The sequence below is a fragment of the Plectropomus leopardus genome, chromosome 16, assembly GCF_008729295.1.
Source record: "Plectropomus leopardus isolate mb chromosome 16, YSFRI_Pleo_2.0, whole genome shotgun sequence".
Classification (NCBI taxonomy): domain Eukaryota; kingdom Metazoa; phylum Chordata; class Actinopteri; order Perciformes; family Serranidae; genus Plectropomus; species Plectropomus leopardus.
The window spans coordinates 9,117,736-9,134,621 of NC_056478.1; the positions used below are offsets into that span (position 1 = coordinate 9,117,736).

The 16,886-nt window shown below is 40.6% G+C and overlaps 1 protein-coding gene across 1 annotated transcript in view; it reads left to right on the forward strand.

The window, feature by feature from the left end:
- Window positions 1-15,787, forward strand: part of nbas (NBAS subunit of NRZ tethering complex) — a 220,608-nt gene extending 204,821 nt beyond the window's left edge. The window contains exon 53 of the mRNA XM_042503247.1: window positions 14,746-15,787. Within this exon, the coding sequence (XP_042359181.1) occupies window positions 14,746-15,021 (276 nt within the window). The 3' untranslated portion in view covers window positions 15,022-15,787. The remainder of the gene's footprint in view (window positions 1-14,745) is intronic.
- The last annotated feature ends 1,099 nt before the right edge of the window (window positions 15,788-16,886 follow it).

Sequence of the window (16,886 nt, forward strand, 5' to 3'; positions counted from 1 at the left end):
CCTCAATCAGATAAGAGAAAGCCACTCTATTAAGTGACAGAGCCTCTATTAAATGAAACGTTAAAAGCTCCTATATCGGTACACCTGAGCAACACGCAGCTTTTATCCGGCAGAGAGAAGAGAGATGGGCCGAGGGAGGTGGGGCGTTAAAAGGGGGAAGAGAAAAGATGTGTGATTTAGATGAGGCAAGAGGAAACCAAATGGAGGGGGAATGAGTGTTTAATAAGAGAAATGGGATGAGAAGGGACATTACAAAGACAGAGCAAATGTGAAGTTAGAGAGGACGGAGCAGAGCCTGACTGGGGACGGGATGGTATGAGAGGAAAGACAGAAAAGATAAATCAGGGAGCGTTAGAGAGGGAGGCTGTACGAATGGGGTGAGACAGGTAGTGTGTCACGCTGCTTTGAGAAATAATCTTGCCTCTGCCACCTAAAAGCTGAACGAACAGGGGCATGTTGGGAGCAGCGCAGAACAGTGTTCATCTGAAGATAACATCAACAGAGACAGAGAGAAATCGTCTCACATCTAATACATCTGATAATGTGTTGGCTCACTGTGGAGCTGCACACATGTGGGTGTGTATTTATCTGTGTGTCTCTTTCATTTGTGTGTGTGTGTGTGTTTGCGTGTGTGTGAGCATTTGTCTTTGTCTTTGCAAGCGTGTGTTTGCCAAAGTGTGTTTATACCTTGTGCATTTTGAATGAATTTGTTTTCAAGTACAGTGTTGCTGAATGCCTAAAACTGTTTTGGAGGGTCTGTTCGCTCAAATTAAATTAAACTAGATTTAATGCCACATGGTTGTTTGCTGCTGAGCACCAGTCAAGTAGCACTTAATGGAGCAAACATGTATGTGTCATGCACATAGTATCTGTACAATCAGCAGGGTGGTTCTTGAGGATTTTCAAGTTATGGCCAAAAAACGTGACCTTGACCTTTGGCCTTTGACCATCAGATTCTAATCAGATCATTCTTGAGTCCAAATAGATGTTTGTGTAAAATTTACGGAAATTCTACCTAGACCATTTTATTGATATTGCATTCACAAAATTGAAACAGATGCAAGGTCACAGTGACCTTGACCTTTGAACAAATTGTAAGTGAGTGTTCTAAGTGCGTGAATTTGAAGAAATTCCCTCAAGGTGTTCTTGAGATATCGCGTTCATAAGAATGAGAGGGATGAGGATCACAGTGACCTTGACCTTTGACCTATGACCACCAAAATCTAAACAGTTCATCCTTCAGTCCAAGTGGACTTTGATACTAAATTTAAAGAAACTCTCTCAAGGCGTTCTTGAGATATCGCATTCACAAGAGTGGGACATACTGTACGTATCTACGTACGGAGAACCCGAATACAAAATGCCTCTGGTCACTGCTGTCGCGGGCGCAAAGGCATAAAGTCCCATTATCAGATTTAATGACTGAAAAATTAGTATTTAGGGGTGCTCCTTTCAGCCTTCTGTTTCCCCAAAGCAGTTCAACTATATAGAAACTGTTCACTGGTACTTGTACCCACAAAACCTTTTTTTTGTTGTTCAGTTAAGTTTATTTAATTGCACATAAATGTGTATAAAGATGCAGTAAGATTAAGAAGTTTGAACATTTCACAGGAAAGGTTAGAAGCCAAAACTGGCTTACCTCCTCTAGACAGCAATAGTCATACATAAAAAAGAAAAAGATAAAAGCAAAGATTGCATAATTGATCTAAGTTCCAAGATTAAGCAGTGATACAAAATTGATGAAACACAAAATTTATATTCACAATTTGATGCATTACACATGATCAATGAATGTTATGGATCTTTACAAATTATAGTTCTTTTAAGAGGTTTCTTGAATACAACGTTTTGACTACTTTACTCTCTCTTTAATGACAAAAACATTATTTCAATTTTAAAAAATAAACCCAAAATTTCAGCTACTGGCAAAGTGAAAGGAGAGTCTATGGGTTTAAAAACTGGAGTGTTCTGCTCTCTGCCTCTAGTACCCAACCCCACTCACACCCCCCAACGGTCCAGTACCAATGCTCTCTTTCCTCTAAATTTAAAGTCTGTAGACCAAACTCTTTGAAACTCAGTCATTGTTTTGTAAGTTAAAGTCTCACCAAAAAAAAAAAAAAAGTGGGCGTTCATACACAAACAGCCCTGCTGAGAGAGTGAGATCATACTGAATCAGGAACAATCATGTCTGGTTATTGTATTTTCTTAGACATGAAACATGATCCAGGAAGTCTATTTTGAGTGACAAATTCAGTTACTTTGAAGTCTTATTAGATGACAAAACACTGCACAGAGTTTTATAATACGATCGAGGACTTTACAAGCCTGGAAAGTCTCGATTAACAACTATTTTATCAATCAGTGCGACAGTCACGAGGCAAACAATATAAATATAGTAAACGTACAATTTAATATACCAGCAATGTTTGTTTGCATGTATTTGGCCACAGTAGCACCTTGCCATATGACTGATAACTAGTTGGCTTAATAATGTATTGGTGGGGATACCAAATGTGGCATATAAGATCATTGCAACCCCAATAGTATCCAAATATGTTAAACACTGTATAGGGTGCCCCAGGAACAAGTATGAAAACCTTGAAATGAGTTAGCATTTCAGCACCTCCGGTTCCCTGAAGTAATGTCTGTGGTTAACACAAGCTTAAGAGACTGTCAGATTTTATTCTATGACATCATGTAAGTTATTTAATTCCCCACTTGCAAAATTTGAAGCTTTTATGTATCTTAGGAAAATGTAGAAAATCTTTTTTGGCGAGGAAGGGAGGGCAAGATCAATGCCAACTTTCACGTCTGCCTTCAGAAAAACATCATCCCCAGGGCACTCTGTTGGACTGAGAAGTAATTTGGGTGAACTGACCCTTTATTCAAAGCTTTTTTTTGAATAAAGGCTTAAAGCTTAATTTTAATTGTGCAACTTTTCGATCTCACAGAGATCTTTGTCAGGCATTTTCAAATCATCATCACAGAGCGAGCAATATAAAGACACAAGCACATTCATCTCTCAAGTGATTTTGTTCTGCTTGATTGAGAGATGACAAACTCTCAGGCTGAGACAATTAAGATTCTTGCCTTGGTTTGATATTTTGATCCAGCACCTGTAAAAGTCTTTTGGATGTGCCTGCCCTCTACCTTGCTTGAACCGACCCTTTGACATGATTGAATAGTCCACTGCTTTGCTTTTAAACCTTTGTTTTGGTTTCACATTTTTCACGATCATGACCAAAGTCAAACTGAAATAAAGCTGGAAATCTGCATTTCAGCACCTCTGGTTACCTCTCCTTAAAGGCCATGGGTTGTTTGAATGAGTAACCTTGAGAAGGTCTGTGGTTAACAAAAGCTTCAAAGACTTTCACTATTTGTTCTACGACATAAAATACATCAATAAATACCCCACTGTGAACTGAGACTTCATCGTGCCAAACTGGGCCGAACACGGCTTTACGGCCTCTTAGCGGTGGTGATGCGACTGTAGTGTAGTTCATTTATAGCCTAGAAATAGCTTTTTACTTCTGGTGATTACATTTAGGCTTCAAAAATCCTAAAAAGTGGTGTTCATTTGTGAAGATTATCTCAGTGAACACAATGTGTAATTATTATACAGGTTTGATCACCACAGAGCTTGTTTTCTGCAATGATCCAACATCCAATGGAAAAATCCCATAGGCTTTTTTCGGTAAGGGGACCAGGATGTCATTAGTTTCTGGGTTGGCCTACTGAAAAACATCCTCCCTATAGGACTGAAAAATCACTGGGTGAACTGACCCTTTGACTGGACCGAATAGTCCACTGCTATTCTTTTAACCATTTGTTGTGCTCACCTATTTTGCATGACTTTGACCAAATTTGAAATAATAGTAAAACACTGTGAGGCCTTTTTTCAGACCAATACATAGCCTGGACTTGTCAGCAGCCTGCCATTAGATGATCAGCGGATCTCACCAAGATAAATAATTGATTTTAGTTCAGCTTGATTCACTTCGCTGTTCACTGTTAATCGACTGTTGTTACTAGTAAATTGTTTAAAATACAGAAAAACATATGAATGGTTTAATTTATTTACCTGTGGTTTCATGTCTACATTTACAAGCCTGAGGTTGGTTTAGGCTGCAATGCATCATATATTTATCAACTACAAACTGCAAAGCACAGCGCTCTTGATTAAATAACGTGAAAATATCATGCCACTCTGAGTGATCGACAGTCCTTATCTTCAAGCACTTCCCCAGCCGGTGTGTGTTTCCTGGCACTCTGCACTGTATCTGATGTCATAGATTACTGTGCACATTGTTTTCTCCAGTATCAACACTTTTTTTCTATTTCATAAAAGAGATGGCCCTGGATCACCAAAAAAAAAAAAAGATTAATTCTGAAGATTAGTTTTTAATTAAAATGGTGTTATAGAAAACCACTTGACACAAGGAGTAAATGAGAAAAAGTAATTTATTTGGCTTTGGTGTGAGTGTAATATGTGTTTATTTTTTCCACATTCACTGTGTTGCGGAGGAGGCCACAGTGGGCATGGAGTACAGGAGGAGGGAGGAAAGAAAGAAAGGAGTGGGAGTAGAGAATACTACATGAAAGGAAGACAAAGAAATAGTGGAGAGAGCTCTTTTCACTGGGAGCAGAAACACGTGGCCTCTTTCTTTTCCCACTTCCTCCCCTCAATCCTTTCCTCTCCTTCCTTTTTCGTTCTGCTCCTCCTAGTGAAGATGTATGAACCATGGAGGAGCAGAGGGGAGCAGTGGAGCAGGGAGCCAGGGGTTAACACCAGCCTGACTAATGGAAGACAGAGATAAGGGGCTGATAAGTGCTGTCCTGCCAATATGAATGAGCTGTCAGTGCAACGAGCAGCATACATAGATTCAGCTGCATGTGCGCGCACACACACACACACACACACACACACACACACACACAAACAGCTGCAGTCCACACCAAAAGTTTGCCAAAAAAAATGCTGTCTTCTCACCTTTGTTTTGTCTTTGCCTTCACTCCCTCTTTCTCTTCCTCCATCAGATTTAACTTTAATTAATCGACTATAAAGCCGTTAAGCCCCACCCCCCCATGTTACTGTTGCTATGCCTGTCAGGCTTTCAGCTCCCACGTGGCACAGATGCTGTTTACTATGATAACAATTGAAGATGTACCTCCTGAAATTCTCTCTTTTTTTTCATACAATGGCTCCCTGATTTCAGAAGGAGGTCAACAAAAGCAAGCTTCTTATTTTGAGCTACAGCAGCCAATTTTTCCCAATTTTCAATGACTAATGTAGCAAATTCAATCAGCTGTGGCTTGCTAAATAATCCAACACTGTGTGCATGAATCGGTTGAAGCACCATCGGTTGTTTTTTTTAACTTTTTAGATTTCTGCGCTGGCGATGAGGCCAGAGGCATTATGTTTTCAGGTTGTCCGTACATACGGCCCATTCTTGTGAACGCGATTCCTCAAAAGGTCTTGAGGGATTTTTGTCAAATTTGGCGCAAATGATCACTTTGACTCAAGAATGATCTGATTTTATTTTGGTGGTCAAAAGTCAAAGGTGCAGGTCACTGTGACATCATCAGTCTCCTTCCTGTGAACGCGATATCTCAGGAACAACTTGAGAGGATTTCTTCAAATTTGGCAAAAACATTCAATTAGACTTAAGGATGAGCTGATAATATTTTGGTTGTCAAAGTGTCACAGACACCTTGCATTAGTCTCATTCTTGTAAAAGCAAGATCTCAAGAAAACCTAAAGGGAAATCCTTCAAATTTGACACAAAACATTCACTCGGATTCAAGGGTGAGCTCATTAGAATTTGGTGGTCAAAGTCAAGGTCTGACCTCATAAAACAAGTTTTTTGGCCATAACTCAAGAACCTTGGGTTCCCACCTCGAAACTGACGGTTGTATAGATCTTCTATGCAAATAAACATCATCCTCAAAGCTCTTTATTAGTATATCTCATTTACTACACTCTTGTTATTGCGTATGGAGAAAGCCAACAGACTCCCTGTTGCCTCTCCAAAGAATCATACACCTTGTCCGTCTGCCCAGTGAAGTGAAGACAAGAGGCGTGCGTGTGCATGAGTGTGTGATTGAGTGATTATGTGTCTAATTGCTTGTCTAAGTGGGCTTGTTTACAGCTTTTGTGCCATATTGGACCTGTTAATCTCGCTGTGTTTGCTCGCAACTCAGCGTGTTGATCCCTGATTTGCTCACTGTGCGTTTGTGTGTTTGTGTTTGCTCATGTGCGTCACAGCCCACTTTAATTTTTATTTTTTTGGCTTCACAGGCCCTTCTTCTGTCACTTTCAATCATGTGGCGCTGTAAGCAAGGACTGTTTGGAGTTGTGTGTGTGTGTGTGTGTGTGTGTGTGTGTGTGTTTGTGCACGCTCAGTTTGGCGCACCACTAAAGCCCGGGGACAGCTAGGATGGAGGGATGGTAAGCAAGGCCTGAGGAAGGAGAGAAAAGGATGAGAGAAAAGGAGGAAAGGAGATAGTTGTGTGTTGTCTGGCATTCCAAAGAAGCTTTATGATTTAAATGATAAAAGAAGGCTTGGCCATGCATTATGTATTAGGCATTGTACGTGTACGGTAATTCCAATTAGGATTGCAGCCGGGTTTAGCTGAGGGAGAGAGAGAGGGCGGAGAAAGACATATACAGGAAATGAGAGACGTGCTGAGCAAGAATAGAAAACAAGGGTGTTAAAAATTGACCAGAGCAATCAGGCAACATTTAGCGGCCATTGAAGACAAGCGGGAGAGACAACCTTGGCCGTCTCTCACAGGGCGAGACAGCAAGAAATGAGAAGGTAATAACAAGAGCGAGAAGGGGGTTGGACATCTTATGGCTCCAGTTTGATGTGTCAGTTCTCCTGTCACGCTGAGTGTTTGTTCATTCACTCACAGCGCACGCCAGCTACGAGCACGAGCAAACACACACGAGACAGAAGATCCCTCTTGTTTTTGCCTCGCTGAAGAAGTCAAGTGTTGGTTGAACCCTTAGAGAAGATTTGAAGGGGCTTTTAACCTGACACACACACACACACGAGCAAAAATACATACACCGCAGGACAGGTTTCCATGTTCTCCAAACTGTTGACCTTTGAGAAACAAAGGAAGGCATGACGGATGTATTCCCTCCTCAGTCAGATTGTGTTTGCGATGAGCTGTTTGTAAAGGCGAGGCCACAGACAAACCGCCGGGGGAATGAAAGGAAACGATGAAGAGGGAAACCTCACAGGAGGGAGGAGGCAGTTTGGATGGATGTGCAGGTTTGTCAGAGGTTCAGTAGACTGGGCTGTTAGTTGTGGTCGACAGCTGGTGTTGGTAATGTTGGTGTGTTCGTGACAGCTGAATGTTTTGACTCTTAGTTCGGCAGCAAATATCATGTTTTTTCATGACATGCCAACAGAAGCAAAACCACATAATAACAACCAAATTAATCAATCAGCAGATGTACATGATTTGCATGAATTATTGTGTTAGTCTGACTAAAACGGGAATTTTAAATACATATAAACTGTAGTCGGACTGAAATCGGACTAAATCAAATTTCTTGCAATCAGTCCAACACACCCAGATAATTTGAGTCTAGCTATTGCTTCACTGAAACACCTTAGTTGGACTGTACCTGGACTACGTGTTCTGCGCACGCTCCTAGTCATCGCACCAGCTTCCCTCTGTGGTTAGGGATGGGGACTGTTTGTTATTTATGAGAGGAAACGGGATGCTGCAAATGGGCCAGGCATTTTTTTTAAATGTAAGCACTGAAAAGGTGTTTGTAATTTTGGCTTAAATGAGGGACATACAACTTTAGAAGGTAGTATTTTGTATTTATTTAAAAATAAAGAAGTCATACCCCAGCCCACAACAACAAAGTACAGTCCCACAACACCGGCATAGAAGCTAAGTAATGTACTGCTGTGGATGAGATCGCAGCAAAACATATTTTAACCATCTAAAAAAAATCTATATCACTTTAAGCGTTTTATTTAAATATAAATATTTTACCTTCCGCAACAGCTGATTGAGGCAGCGGTAAACCAGCAGCGTGGTCAGTGGAGTAAAATGATGGAGACTGGTGTTTTTGCTGCCAGTGGCAACTACTTTTTCACACAAATAGTGATAGCAAAAAGCAGATTTTACAGTATTTTGAATATTTCTAGCATTAATTGTAATTAAATATTACTGTTACCGTCAGATCCAGAACTCATGCTCATTGTGTGTTTTTACTTGCCTACGCGCTGGCATGTGTTTTAGAGAAACAGCAAAGCAACTTGTCAACATTGCAAACAAATATGCATATTGATTCAACTGACAAAGAATTTTGTTCGGGCATACACTGTGCAATTTGAAGCTTTTTTTAGAGATATTGTTTAATTCCAATTCCTACTGTACAAGTAAATAATCTGGGATGTAAAGCCAAACCTCATGATGTCTTTGCTTACACTGTACGGTCCGACTGTTGAGCCAGAATTCGAATGCTCACACTGTTTCTGTGAATGTGACAATAAAATGGTCCATAGCTCCCTGTGGACCATTTTGGCTATTTACGTTTGTAAAGAAAGATTTGTTTGACTGCTCCAGAGCTGCAGGCAGGTAGAAGTTTTTTTTTTTTTTTTTTGTTTTTTTTGCTATTGGAGTAACAGCTTACAATAATTTAGAGACAGAAGTCCCTAAGAGAGCTTAAAAGTCCAAATTTTGATTTTCTCTTTCTCTCTGTTTCTGCCTCACACACACACACACACACACACACACACACACACACACGCACGCACACACACACACACACACACACACACAGAAGCAGTACCAGCGATTAGCAGGATATACAATTTACGATTGATTTAGTGAGAAAAATGTCATTGTCCTTGAGAAATCGACTCATGGCTCCACTTCAGTTTAGTGAGATCCTTACAACAGTCAACCAACATTTCTGACATGTCAGAAATCATCTCATTGTCAGACGGCTTCTCAGGGGGCAGTTGATCGGGCCATGATTGGTACTAGTTTCCCACTACTGCAGAGCAAACAAAGCCCAACAAAGCTGAAATTTCGGTGCGACTCTAAAATGAGTCGTGGCTCATAAATTGGGTCAGAAACTGGTTCAGATCTTTTAAACATTCTTTAATGTCACATTATGACATAATTTCTTAATTACTCAACTATTAGATGAAGTAAAAGTTAATGTTTAGCCCTGAGCATTGCGCTGGAGTAACCAAATTTCTCAGTACAGTAGCTGCAGAGGAATGGCTGTAATATCAACTTCACGGAAGAATACAAAGAAAGGACAAGAAGAATAGAAATTGAAGACAGTATGTATAGGCAGTGATTATTTAAACGTCATTACATTCAGCTGTCTGCAATCTCATGCATAGTTACAGTACTGTAGGCATGAACGCTGGACGAACTGCAGTGCCTGAAATGTGACAGAGCTGTTCATGCTGTAAAAAGGACATAAAGTTATCAGCTGCGCTCTGATATCAAGATTCTCCTCCATCCCTCCACATCTCTGCTGCTCCTTCACATCTATTTTCAGCCCGACTGTCAATCCAGCTGACTCTGAGACTCAAATCTGCTGTCTCTCTTGACACAGTCAAACTGTAATAGCCTGGGAGGTGTGTGTGTGTGCATTTGTATCACTCTGTGTGTGTGTGTGTGTGTGTGTGTGTGTGTGTGTGTGTGTGTGTGTGTGTGTGTGCGCGCGCGCGCGTGTGTGTGTGTGTGTGTGTGTGTGTGTGTTTGTGTCAGTGTGCAAGGAGGACCAGGCCTGTGCTCAACTGATGTTCTGTGCTTTTCTTTTCTCTATAATGGACCAGGAAATGCAGGAGAGGGAGAATTTGTGTATATTTGTAAGTAACGTATGTCTGTTTACAGCATGTATATATTCTTATTCCAAAACTGGTCTTAGCACAAAACTGAATTTTTGCCTCATCTGTACACACCTCATGTAGCCAAAACTCACTGGATGTGATTAAATGTGTGAGCTTTCTGTTCAGTGGTAACATGTACAGTATGTGCGATATAGAGCTGTTATATTCTGTAGGTATGAGTCCTCATTACGGCCAAACACTGCAGGCAGTGATCTCAGTGATTAACACTCCTTCAGGTCAAATCAAGTCAAATGCATTTGTACGATGTTTAATCATAATAATAACTTCAAAGGGCATCAAAGACCACTTAAAAATTAGTACAGTTTGGTCTTCTTTGTCGCCATGCTAGCACCGAGGCTGCAGTAAGGGTAGTGTCAGTCTGTCGGTCCGCCTCTTTGGTTCAGACTGAAATATCTCAAAAATTATTGAAAGGATTGCATTAAAATTTGTTCCAGACATTCATGTCTCCCTCGGGATGAAGTGTAGGGGCGTGTTTCCACATAGCATTTTTCTTTAGCAGAGAAGCTGTGTCAGGGTGCTGGGGAGCACTTCATAAAAAAAGCGTGTCCAGTAAAAGAAGAGCCCTGAAAAAAGATGCTGAAATTTTCCACTGTGCTTCTGCATGCGGAGACATTTGCTCTCTTCTCATCGGGAACAAGTGAAAAAGACAAGGACACTGAGAAAAAAAAATGTGTGGACACAGGCTAGTCATTCTGGTCAGCACCGATTCTCCTTCACTGCTCCTTTATAATCACACATAGAGCTCTGTCCCTGCTTGCTTGTGTGTCTGAGGGCATCCCTGTGTGTACATCTGTCTGTGTGTGTCTGCTCCTCTCTCTCCCTTTCTTTTTAGACACAAGTGACAAGCACCATGGAAACACTGGATCCATTATTTATCATCTGTCTTGATCAGATCATTTATATCATGTCCAATATATCAGTCATATCGTTCATAGTAGAGTATTTTGGTGTGTTTTTCTGCCAGATTCACTTGCAGAAAAATAGACCAATCGCCTTTGAGCCTGCCACGGAGCTCAGAGCCATGGTGCACCCAGTAAGGTCAAATTTGTTTTAATACCTTCAAACCAAAAATGTTCCTACACTGTACTTCATTATTACTGCTAATTAGCTAATGTTATCAAGCTTAAAAAGGAATATAATAATCATAACTATGTTTTCATTGGTTTTTAATCACCTGAAAATAAGAATCGTTGTGATTTTGTTACATTAAAGAGTTCGCTGTGCTGCTCTACAGGAACCCAGAACAGACAAACCACGATTGTTCTAGATAGGGCCATTTGCTTTTTAATGTTTTCGCCCCTGTAACTGTAATTCTCCTACATGCTTGGCATATTGGAGAAGTTTTGCATCCTCAGTGCTAGATGCCACAATGCATCAATGTTCAAAATAGTTGATGATTAATTTGCTTTTCATGATCATTTTGCGGTTTAATAATTTGAGCACCATTTTCAAGATGAATTATTGCCCAAACTGTTGTGTAAAGACCCATATTTGACTTACCATACTTACATACATATATTTTTCCTGTGCAGCAATGGATTTTTACAATTTTTTTACTCTTTTGGTTTAACCTCTAAACAATGTGCTTCAGTTATCTAGTTGATCACTTCTTGTCTTTGTTTTACAACCCATCTCATCATCTAAGTGTTGTGTTTCTTGCCACGAATAGAATATTATTATAACCAACAGGCAAAGCGGCCAAAAATTTGAAAAATAAGACCCAAGATAAAATAAACTAATCATCCTTGGCTTCTTTATTCACAAAGTTTGACATCATCTTTGTAAGATATTGAGCTTAAAAATAGGTCAGTGTTCACTGCAGAAATCCCATGCAAAGCATTTGCTCTGGGCCTGTGCTGAGGCTCCAAAATATTTTTTTTTTTTTCAAAGTTTTAGTTATTTTGAAGTGCCTCTCCTTGGTTCGAGTGTGTATTCGGCCCTTTGGAAACAGTTGGTGCACTTAAAAAATGAATGCATCTGATGCTTTCAGTGCACGACTGCCTTTCTCCTTTACAACTCTCTCCCTCCATCTTTCTGCATCACACATCTTCCACACTCTGAACTCCCCCCTCTAGCTCTCGTCTATTCTTTCCCTTAATTCACATTATAGCCGACTGACCTCCTCATCCACCTTTATCTCAAGATTCAAAATTGTCTCAGTCTCTCTTTTCTGTCTGGTCGTCCTCCCTCCCACAGCTTGTCATGATTCATCCGGTTCCTGTCTGTCAATGGAAGGCAGAAATTAAATTATTACTCATGCATGACATACTGTATCGCTATAACTGTCACATGTCAGCCCTCTGTGTTCTGTTGGTGCCCAAGAAACCATGAACTTTTATTGTATTTAGACAGTAAATGCATCCACGTCCAGAATACTTTCAGAAACGATCAATCTTGGGACATCTCTTTTAGATCAGCTTGCATTACTACAGTAAAAGTTATTTAATGTGCAAAAACATGATCAGTAACTCCACAAGGAGACGGTGTCATTGTCAATGACAACAGTTGAATGGCTTAAAACTCTCGTGTGAGACGTTCAGGTTCACTATTATCCATCATCAAGGTTGAAGTGATCATTTTTTTAAACAGTTTTATGTTTCTAAGCATGAATTGTCCTTCAAGGGGAGAAAAATGGAGCGAGGCCAGCACAGAGATGAGAGATTTCAGAGGTGAGGGAGAGAAATCCATCCGTCTCTGCTTCCCCTTCTCCACTACAGAAGAGTAGACATGAGCTCCACATTTATAATTGATCTGCCTCAGCGCCAGAAATACCCTGACAGAGACTCACTCTTGTCTGTGTGTGTGTGTGTGTGTGTGTGTGTGTGTGTGTGTGTGTGTGTGTGTGTGCGCGCGCGCGCACATATGCGTGTAGAGTTTTGCAAGTGCAAACTTAATAATAGAGACAGCAAACAGGTGAGAGGATGCAGGGATGGGTTGAGTCACCGAGAGAGGGTCTTTCCACCCCCAGCACTCAGCGTCGCTTCTCCCTGGCCTGTGAAGCACTCACGACAGCCCCGGCGGCATTTAGCTGTTTGAATTTGCATGTAATTCATTGATGTAAAGAGGCGGAAGATGGGATTAAAACATTACGTAAAGGTTTGTTTGTGGCTGTGTGAACATGTGTTCAGAAGTGTTTTTGTAACTGAGAATGTTTCTATGAAAGCTGCAAAGGAAACCGCAGGAGAAAAGGAGAGGGCATAGAAATGGAATTAGAGTAGAACAGACATTCCCATGCATGTCAGCACAGCAAGACGACCTGACCTGACCCACCGGGGTTCTCCCCTTTTTTTATTTATTCTATTTTTTTTCTACGAAACTGGGAGCTCTTGTGTGTAAATGGCAGGCGTTTTAATGGAATGAATGGAGGGAAGGCGAGAGAAAAGAGGGGGAGCTGAGACTGAGAGCAAGATGTAACGTTACTGTATCTGCCTCTGAAAAACAAGTTAGAGATGCTGCTCAGTGGACAGCTGAAAGACAGAATGAACAGCATGTAGATCTGCAAAAATGTTTTCATCCGATTTAGTGAATAAAGGGTTTATTTTAGGATTTACCTCAAAGAGACAAACAATAACTTAAAAAAAGACACGAAACGAATATGATGACACATAAAACAACAACAAAAGATACAAAATTACCTCAAAAAGATACATATATAACTAGAGAGACATAAAACTACCCCAAATAGACACAAAATAATAACAAAAAGAGGCAAAACAAATTGACCTACAGAAGCAAAGCACAGAATTACCACAAAAAGATACAAAATGATGATACAAAAGAGGCAAAACAATCAAAAAGAGATACAAAGTGACTACAAAGAGAAACCAAACAACTAAAAATTGACACAAAATTACATAAAAAAGCAAAACACAGTTACCTCAGAGAGATACTAAACAACTTTTAAAGGGGCAAAACAAAGACCCTGAAAACAACTAAAGAAGACACAAAATGACTACAATTAAAAAAAAAAAAAAAAAACACTACAAAAACCACTACAGGCTAAAGGCTGCAAGTATGTTTCCAGTTTCTCAGTCATAAGTAGGAGAGATGATGGGTCCAATTGTCTCATAGTCTGCCCATGGAAAAGTGGACTAACCCACTAGATGACTAACAAAATGAACTGAGACGTTTTGTGAGTTTTAGTTTGTTTCTGTTGGTGTGTTTTCCAATAGGATAACAGTCAATCAAGCTTAGGTTGGTCTTAGTTTGTTGAAAGAGAGAAACGGTGTACTGTTGTATTTTTCTGTTTAATAAATATGTATAAAAATTCAAACTCAGAAAGCCCCATTGACGTGTTGTCACCACAACAACTAACAACAATCTTTTGTACCAGTCAAATGATCACGGCAAACAGTTCAATGCCTGTTTGACTCTTCATCTTTGAAAGAACAGTTTGTGTGTTTGTGTGTGTTTGTAGCGACACACCATGGGAATTGTGGTGCACCGCTGGGTCAACACAGGATTTGACCCAACGCTCTGACCTCATCAGGTTTCTTGAAGCGTGTAACGTTGTAATCGCACTCAGTCTGGATTCTGCTGCTGCAGCAGGAAGCTACAACACATTGTTTATGCAGAACGCTGCAGCTGGTAAATCTCCAAATCAGGCAGCCACTTTAAGTGTTTTATCAGCCAGTGGGTGTTTAGAGAAGGTCTGCTGAATGATAGCTGCTTACCTGGCAGAGACTGATTGCATCCTTGCCAAAATCCTGGCTGTTACTCTTGGCATGTATTCGCATGGATAAAAAAAAAGAAACGCAATCACACTTAAAACAGAAAGTTAGTTTCTCCTGACTTCATTAACACATGTGTTTACACTTCCCCCCTTCTCTTTTTCCCCTCTCAGGAGACAGCCTCCTCCTGCGACGCCGAGCTCCTCTCTTTGCTCCTGGATGCAGGTCTCCTGGTGGGCTGCGTCTCCTCGGCCCTGTACCCCCTGCTCAGCTCTCACATGCTGTCCCACCAGCAGGAGGGAGGCTGGGACGTGGAGAAGGCAGCCGCTGAGCTGCTGGCGGCGGGCCACGGGCCTGAGGCGGGCTCCCTGCTGCTGGCTTACCGGGGGACCCACCAGGCCCAGATCACCTTCAACTCTGCATTGGCCGTTCTCAGAAAGTGGCTTTGAGGGGGAGGAGGGACAAGGTGTGAGGATAGAGGGGGAGCAGTTTGGAGCGCGGCCACAGACTGCGGTGATGAAGCAGATTTTGGGAAGCAGAGTGTTGAGAGAGGAGTTGGTTTGGATTGAGATCTGAGGAAAGTAGACGAGAATAGAAGTGATATGAGACCTCAGCGTTTTGTTCTGTAATTGGGTTCATCAACTGAAGACACGTCAACAGCAGCTGCAGAATCTGCCTTGAAGGTACAAGAGCGGATACCTTTAATACGGAAACATCTGCTCAATTAGAAACACATGAATACTGTCGCACCATCATGAATGAATGTTGATCAGAAAATGCACTTCCTGCTTGCATTTATTTGTGTTTATTTGTTTGTGTGTGTGTGTGTGTGTGTGTGTGTCTCTTATTGTGTGATAAAGTAATTGAGCAGTAGCCGGGAAGCAGTGGGTGGATATTAGCCTATTGTTCCGTGACAGGTTTGCCTCTTTGACGTCCCACCGTTAAACACCCTGCCTCTGCTCCATTGTTTTCCCCCTAATAATGTCTAATTAATTCCTTCTAAACAAATTAGCCCCACAGCTGCCCCGCGCTTTGTGTTCGTGTGTGTGCGCTCATGCACAAATACTATATACGAGCACCACGGTGATACCGCCACCGTAGAGCTAATGATGATGAGGAATGTGTGTTTACGCACACAGTGAAGCTGTCAGCACGGTTATGAAACACAGGTTTTTGTTTCTGTCCCACCTTCAAATAAAAAATGTAATGACATCAGAATGAGTTTGGTGAATTCTTTCTTTATAGAAGTTAAACATTTAAGTCTTTGCAATCATTTTAATAGACGTCTTTGACGCTTTGTTAAAGAAAAGATTTTTCAAAGTCGACCCTGTGAACATTTCACTGAGTTTTACTTTTCTTTTTAATGAATGGGTTTTTAGAAAGATTTGTGCTCCATCTCACAGTGACTGCACTCAAAAACATTTGCATTATAATTACAGCATTTTCTCATCATTGCTAGATAATTGCAGCCCCGTGACCCAAACCTCCAGCATGTATTTTTGCTTGCCCTCAAATGCACTTTCTGTATTGTTATCATCTTAACCCTTTGAAACATAGATCAGCATCAGTTTTCTTCGGCTGCCTTTCACAAGCTGCTTAACCTTTTGAAACCTGAGCAAATTGGTTTGATTTCTTTTAAAAACATAGGAGAAAAGCAGTGTGCAACTTGACAAGAAATGTCCCAAAAATTGCACTATTACTATTATTAAAGAGTGGGTGAGTTTTAAAAGAATAGAAAAAATGCTAATTCATAGTTATTATAATTATGTACTCAAAATTATGTTACAGGGAAAAAATGTTTGGGGTTTTTCATTTGTTTTTTAACCTTTTTTCCCTTTTTTTCTTTGCTATTTTAGGGTAATTTTCTTGGGGTTTTTTTGCTCATTTTGGGCCATGTCTTATTAATCTGATCATTGCCTCTCCGCAATGTTTTTGAAAGAAATTGACTGATTGATGTCTTTATTTCAAACATGATTTTTTAAAAAAGTCAAAAATCCAAACCAATTTGCTCAGGTTTCAAAGGGTTAAAGCATTTTAATGAAGGGATTTCTGGTCATCAGGCACGGCTCCATAGGGAGCAACCAACTGCTTTCACCTACTGTGCTGTCACCAAAAGCATTTTAACTTTTTATAATTGCAACCAGGCAAAATAATATTTTTCTTTAGCTGCAGGGCAAATAAGAGGAGGAGGGGGAATCAAAGTCTCTAATTTATCTTGTTTGTCAAAGTTTTATAAGTGTGATTTTTTACACTGTGTGTTCAAACTGAAACTAATGAAGTGGTGCTGACTGCAGGTCCCCAGAGCTGCCAGTTT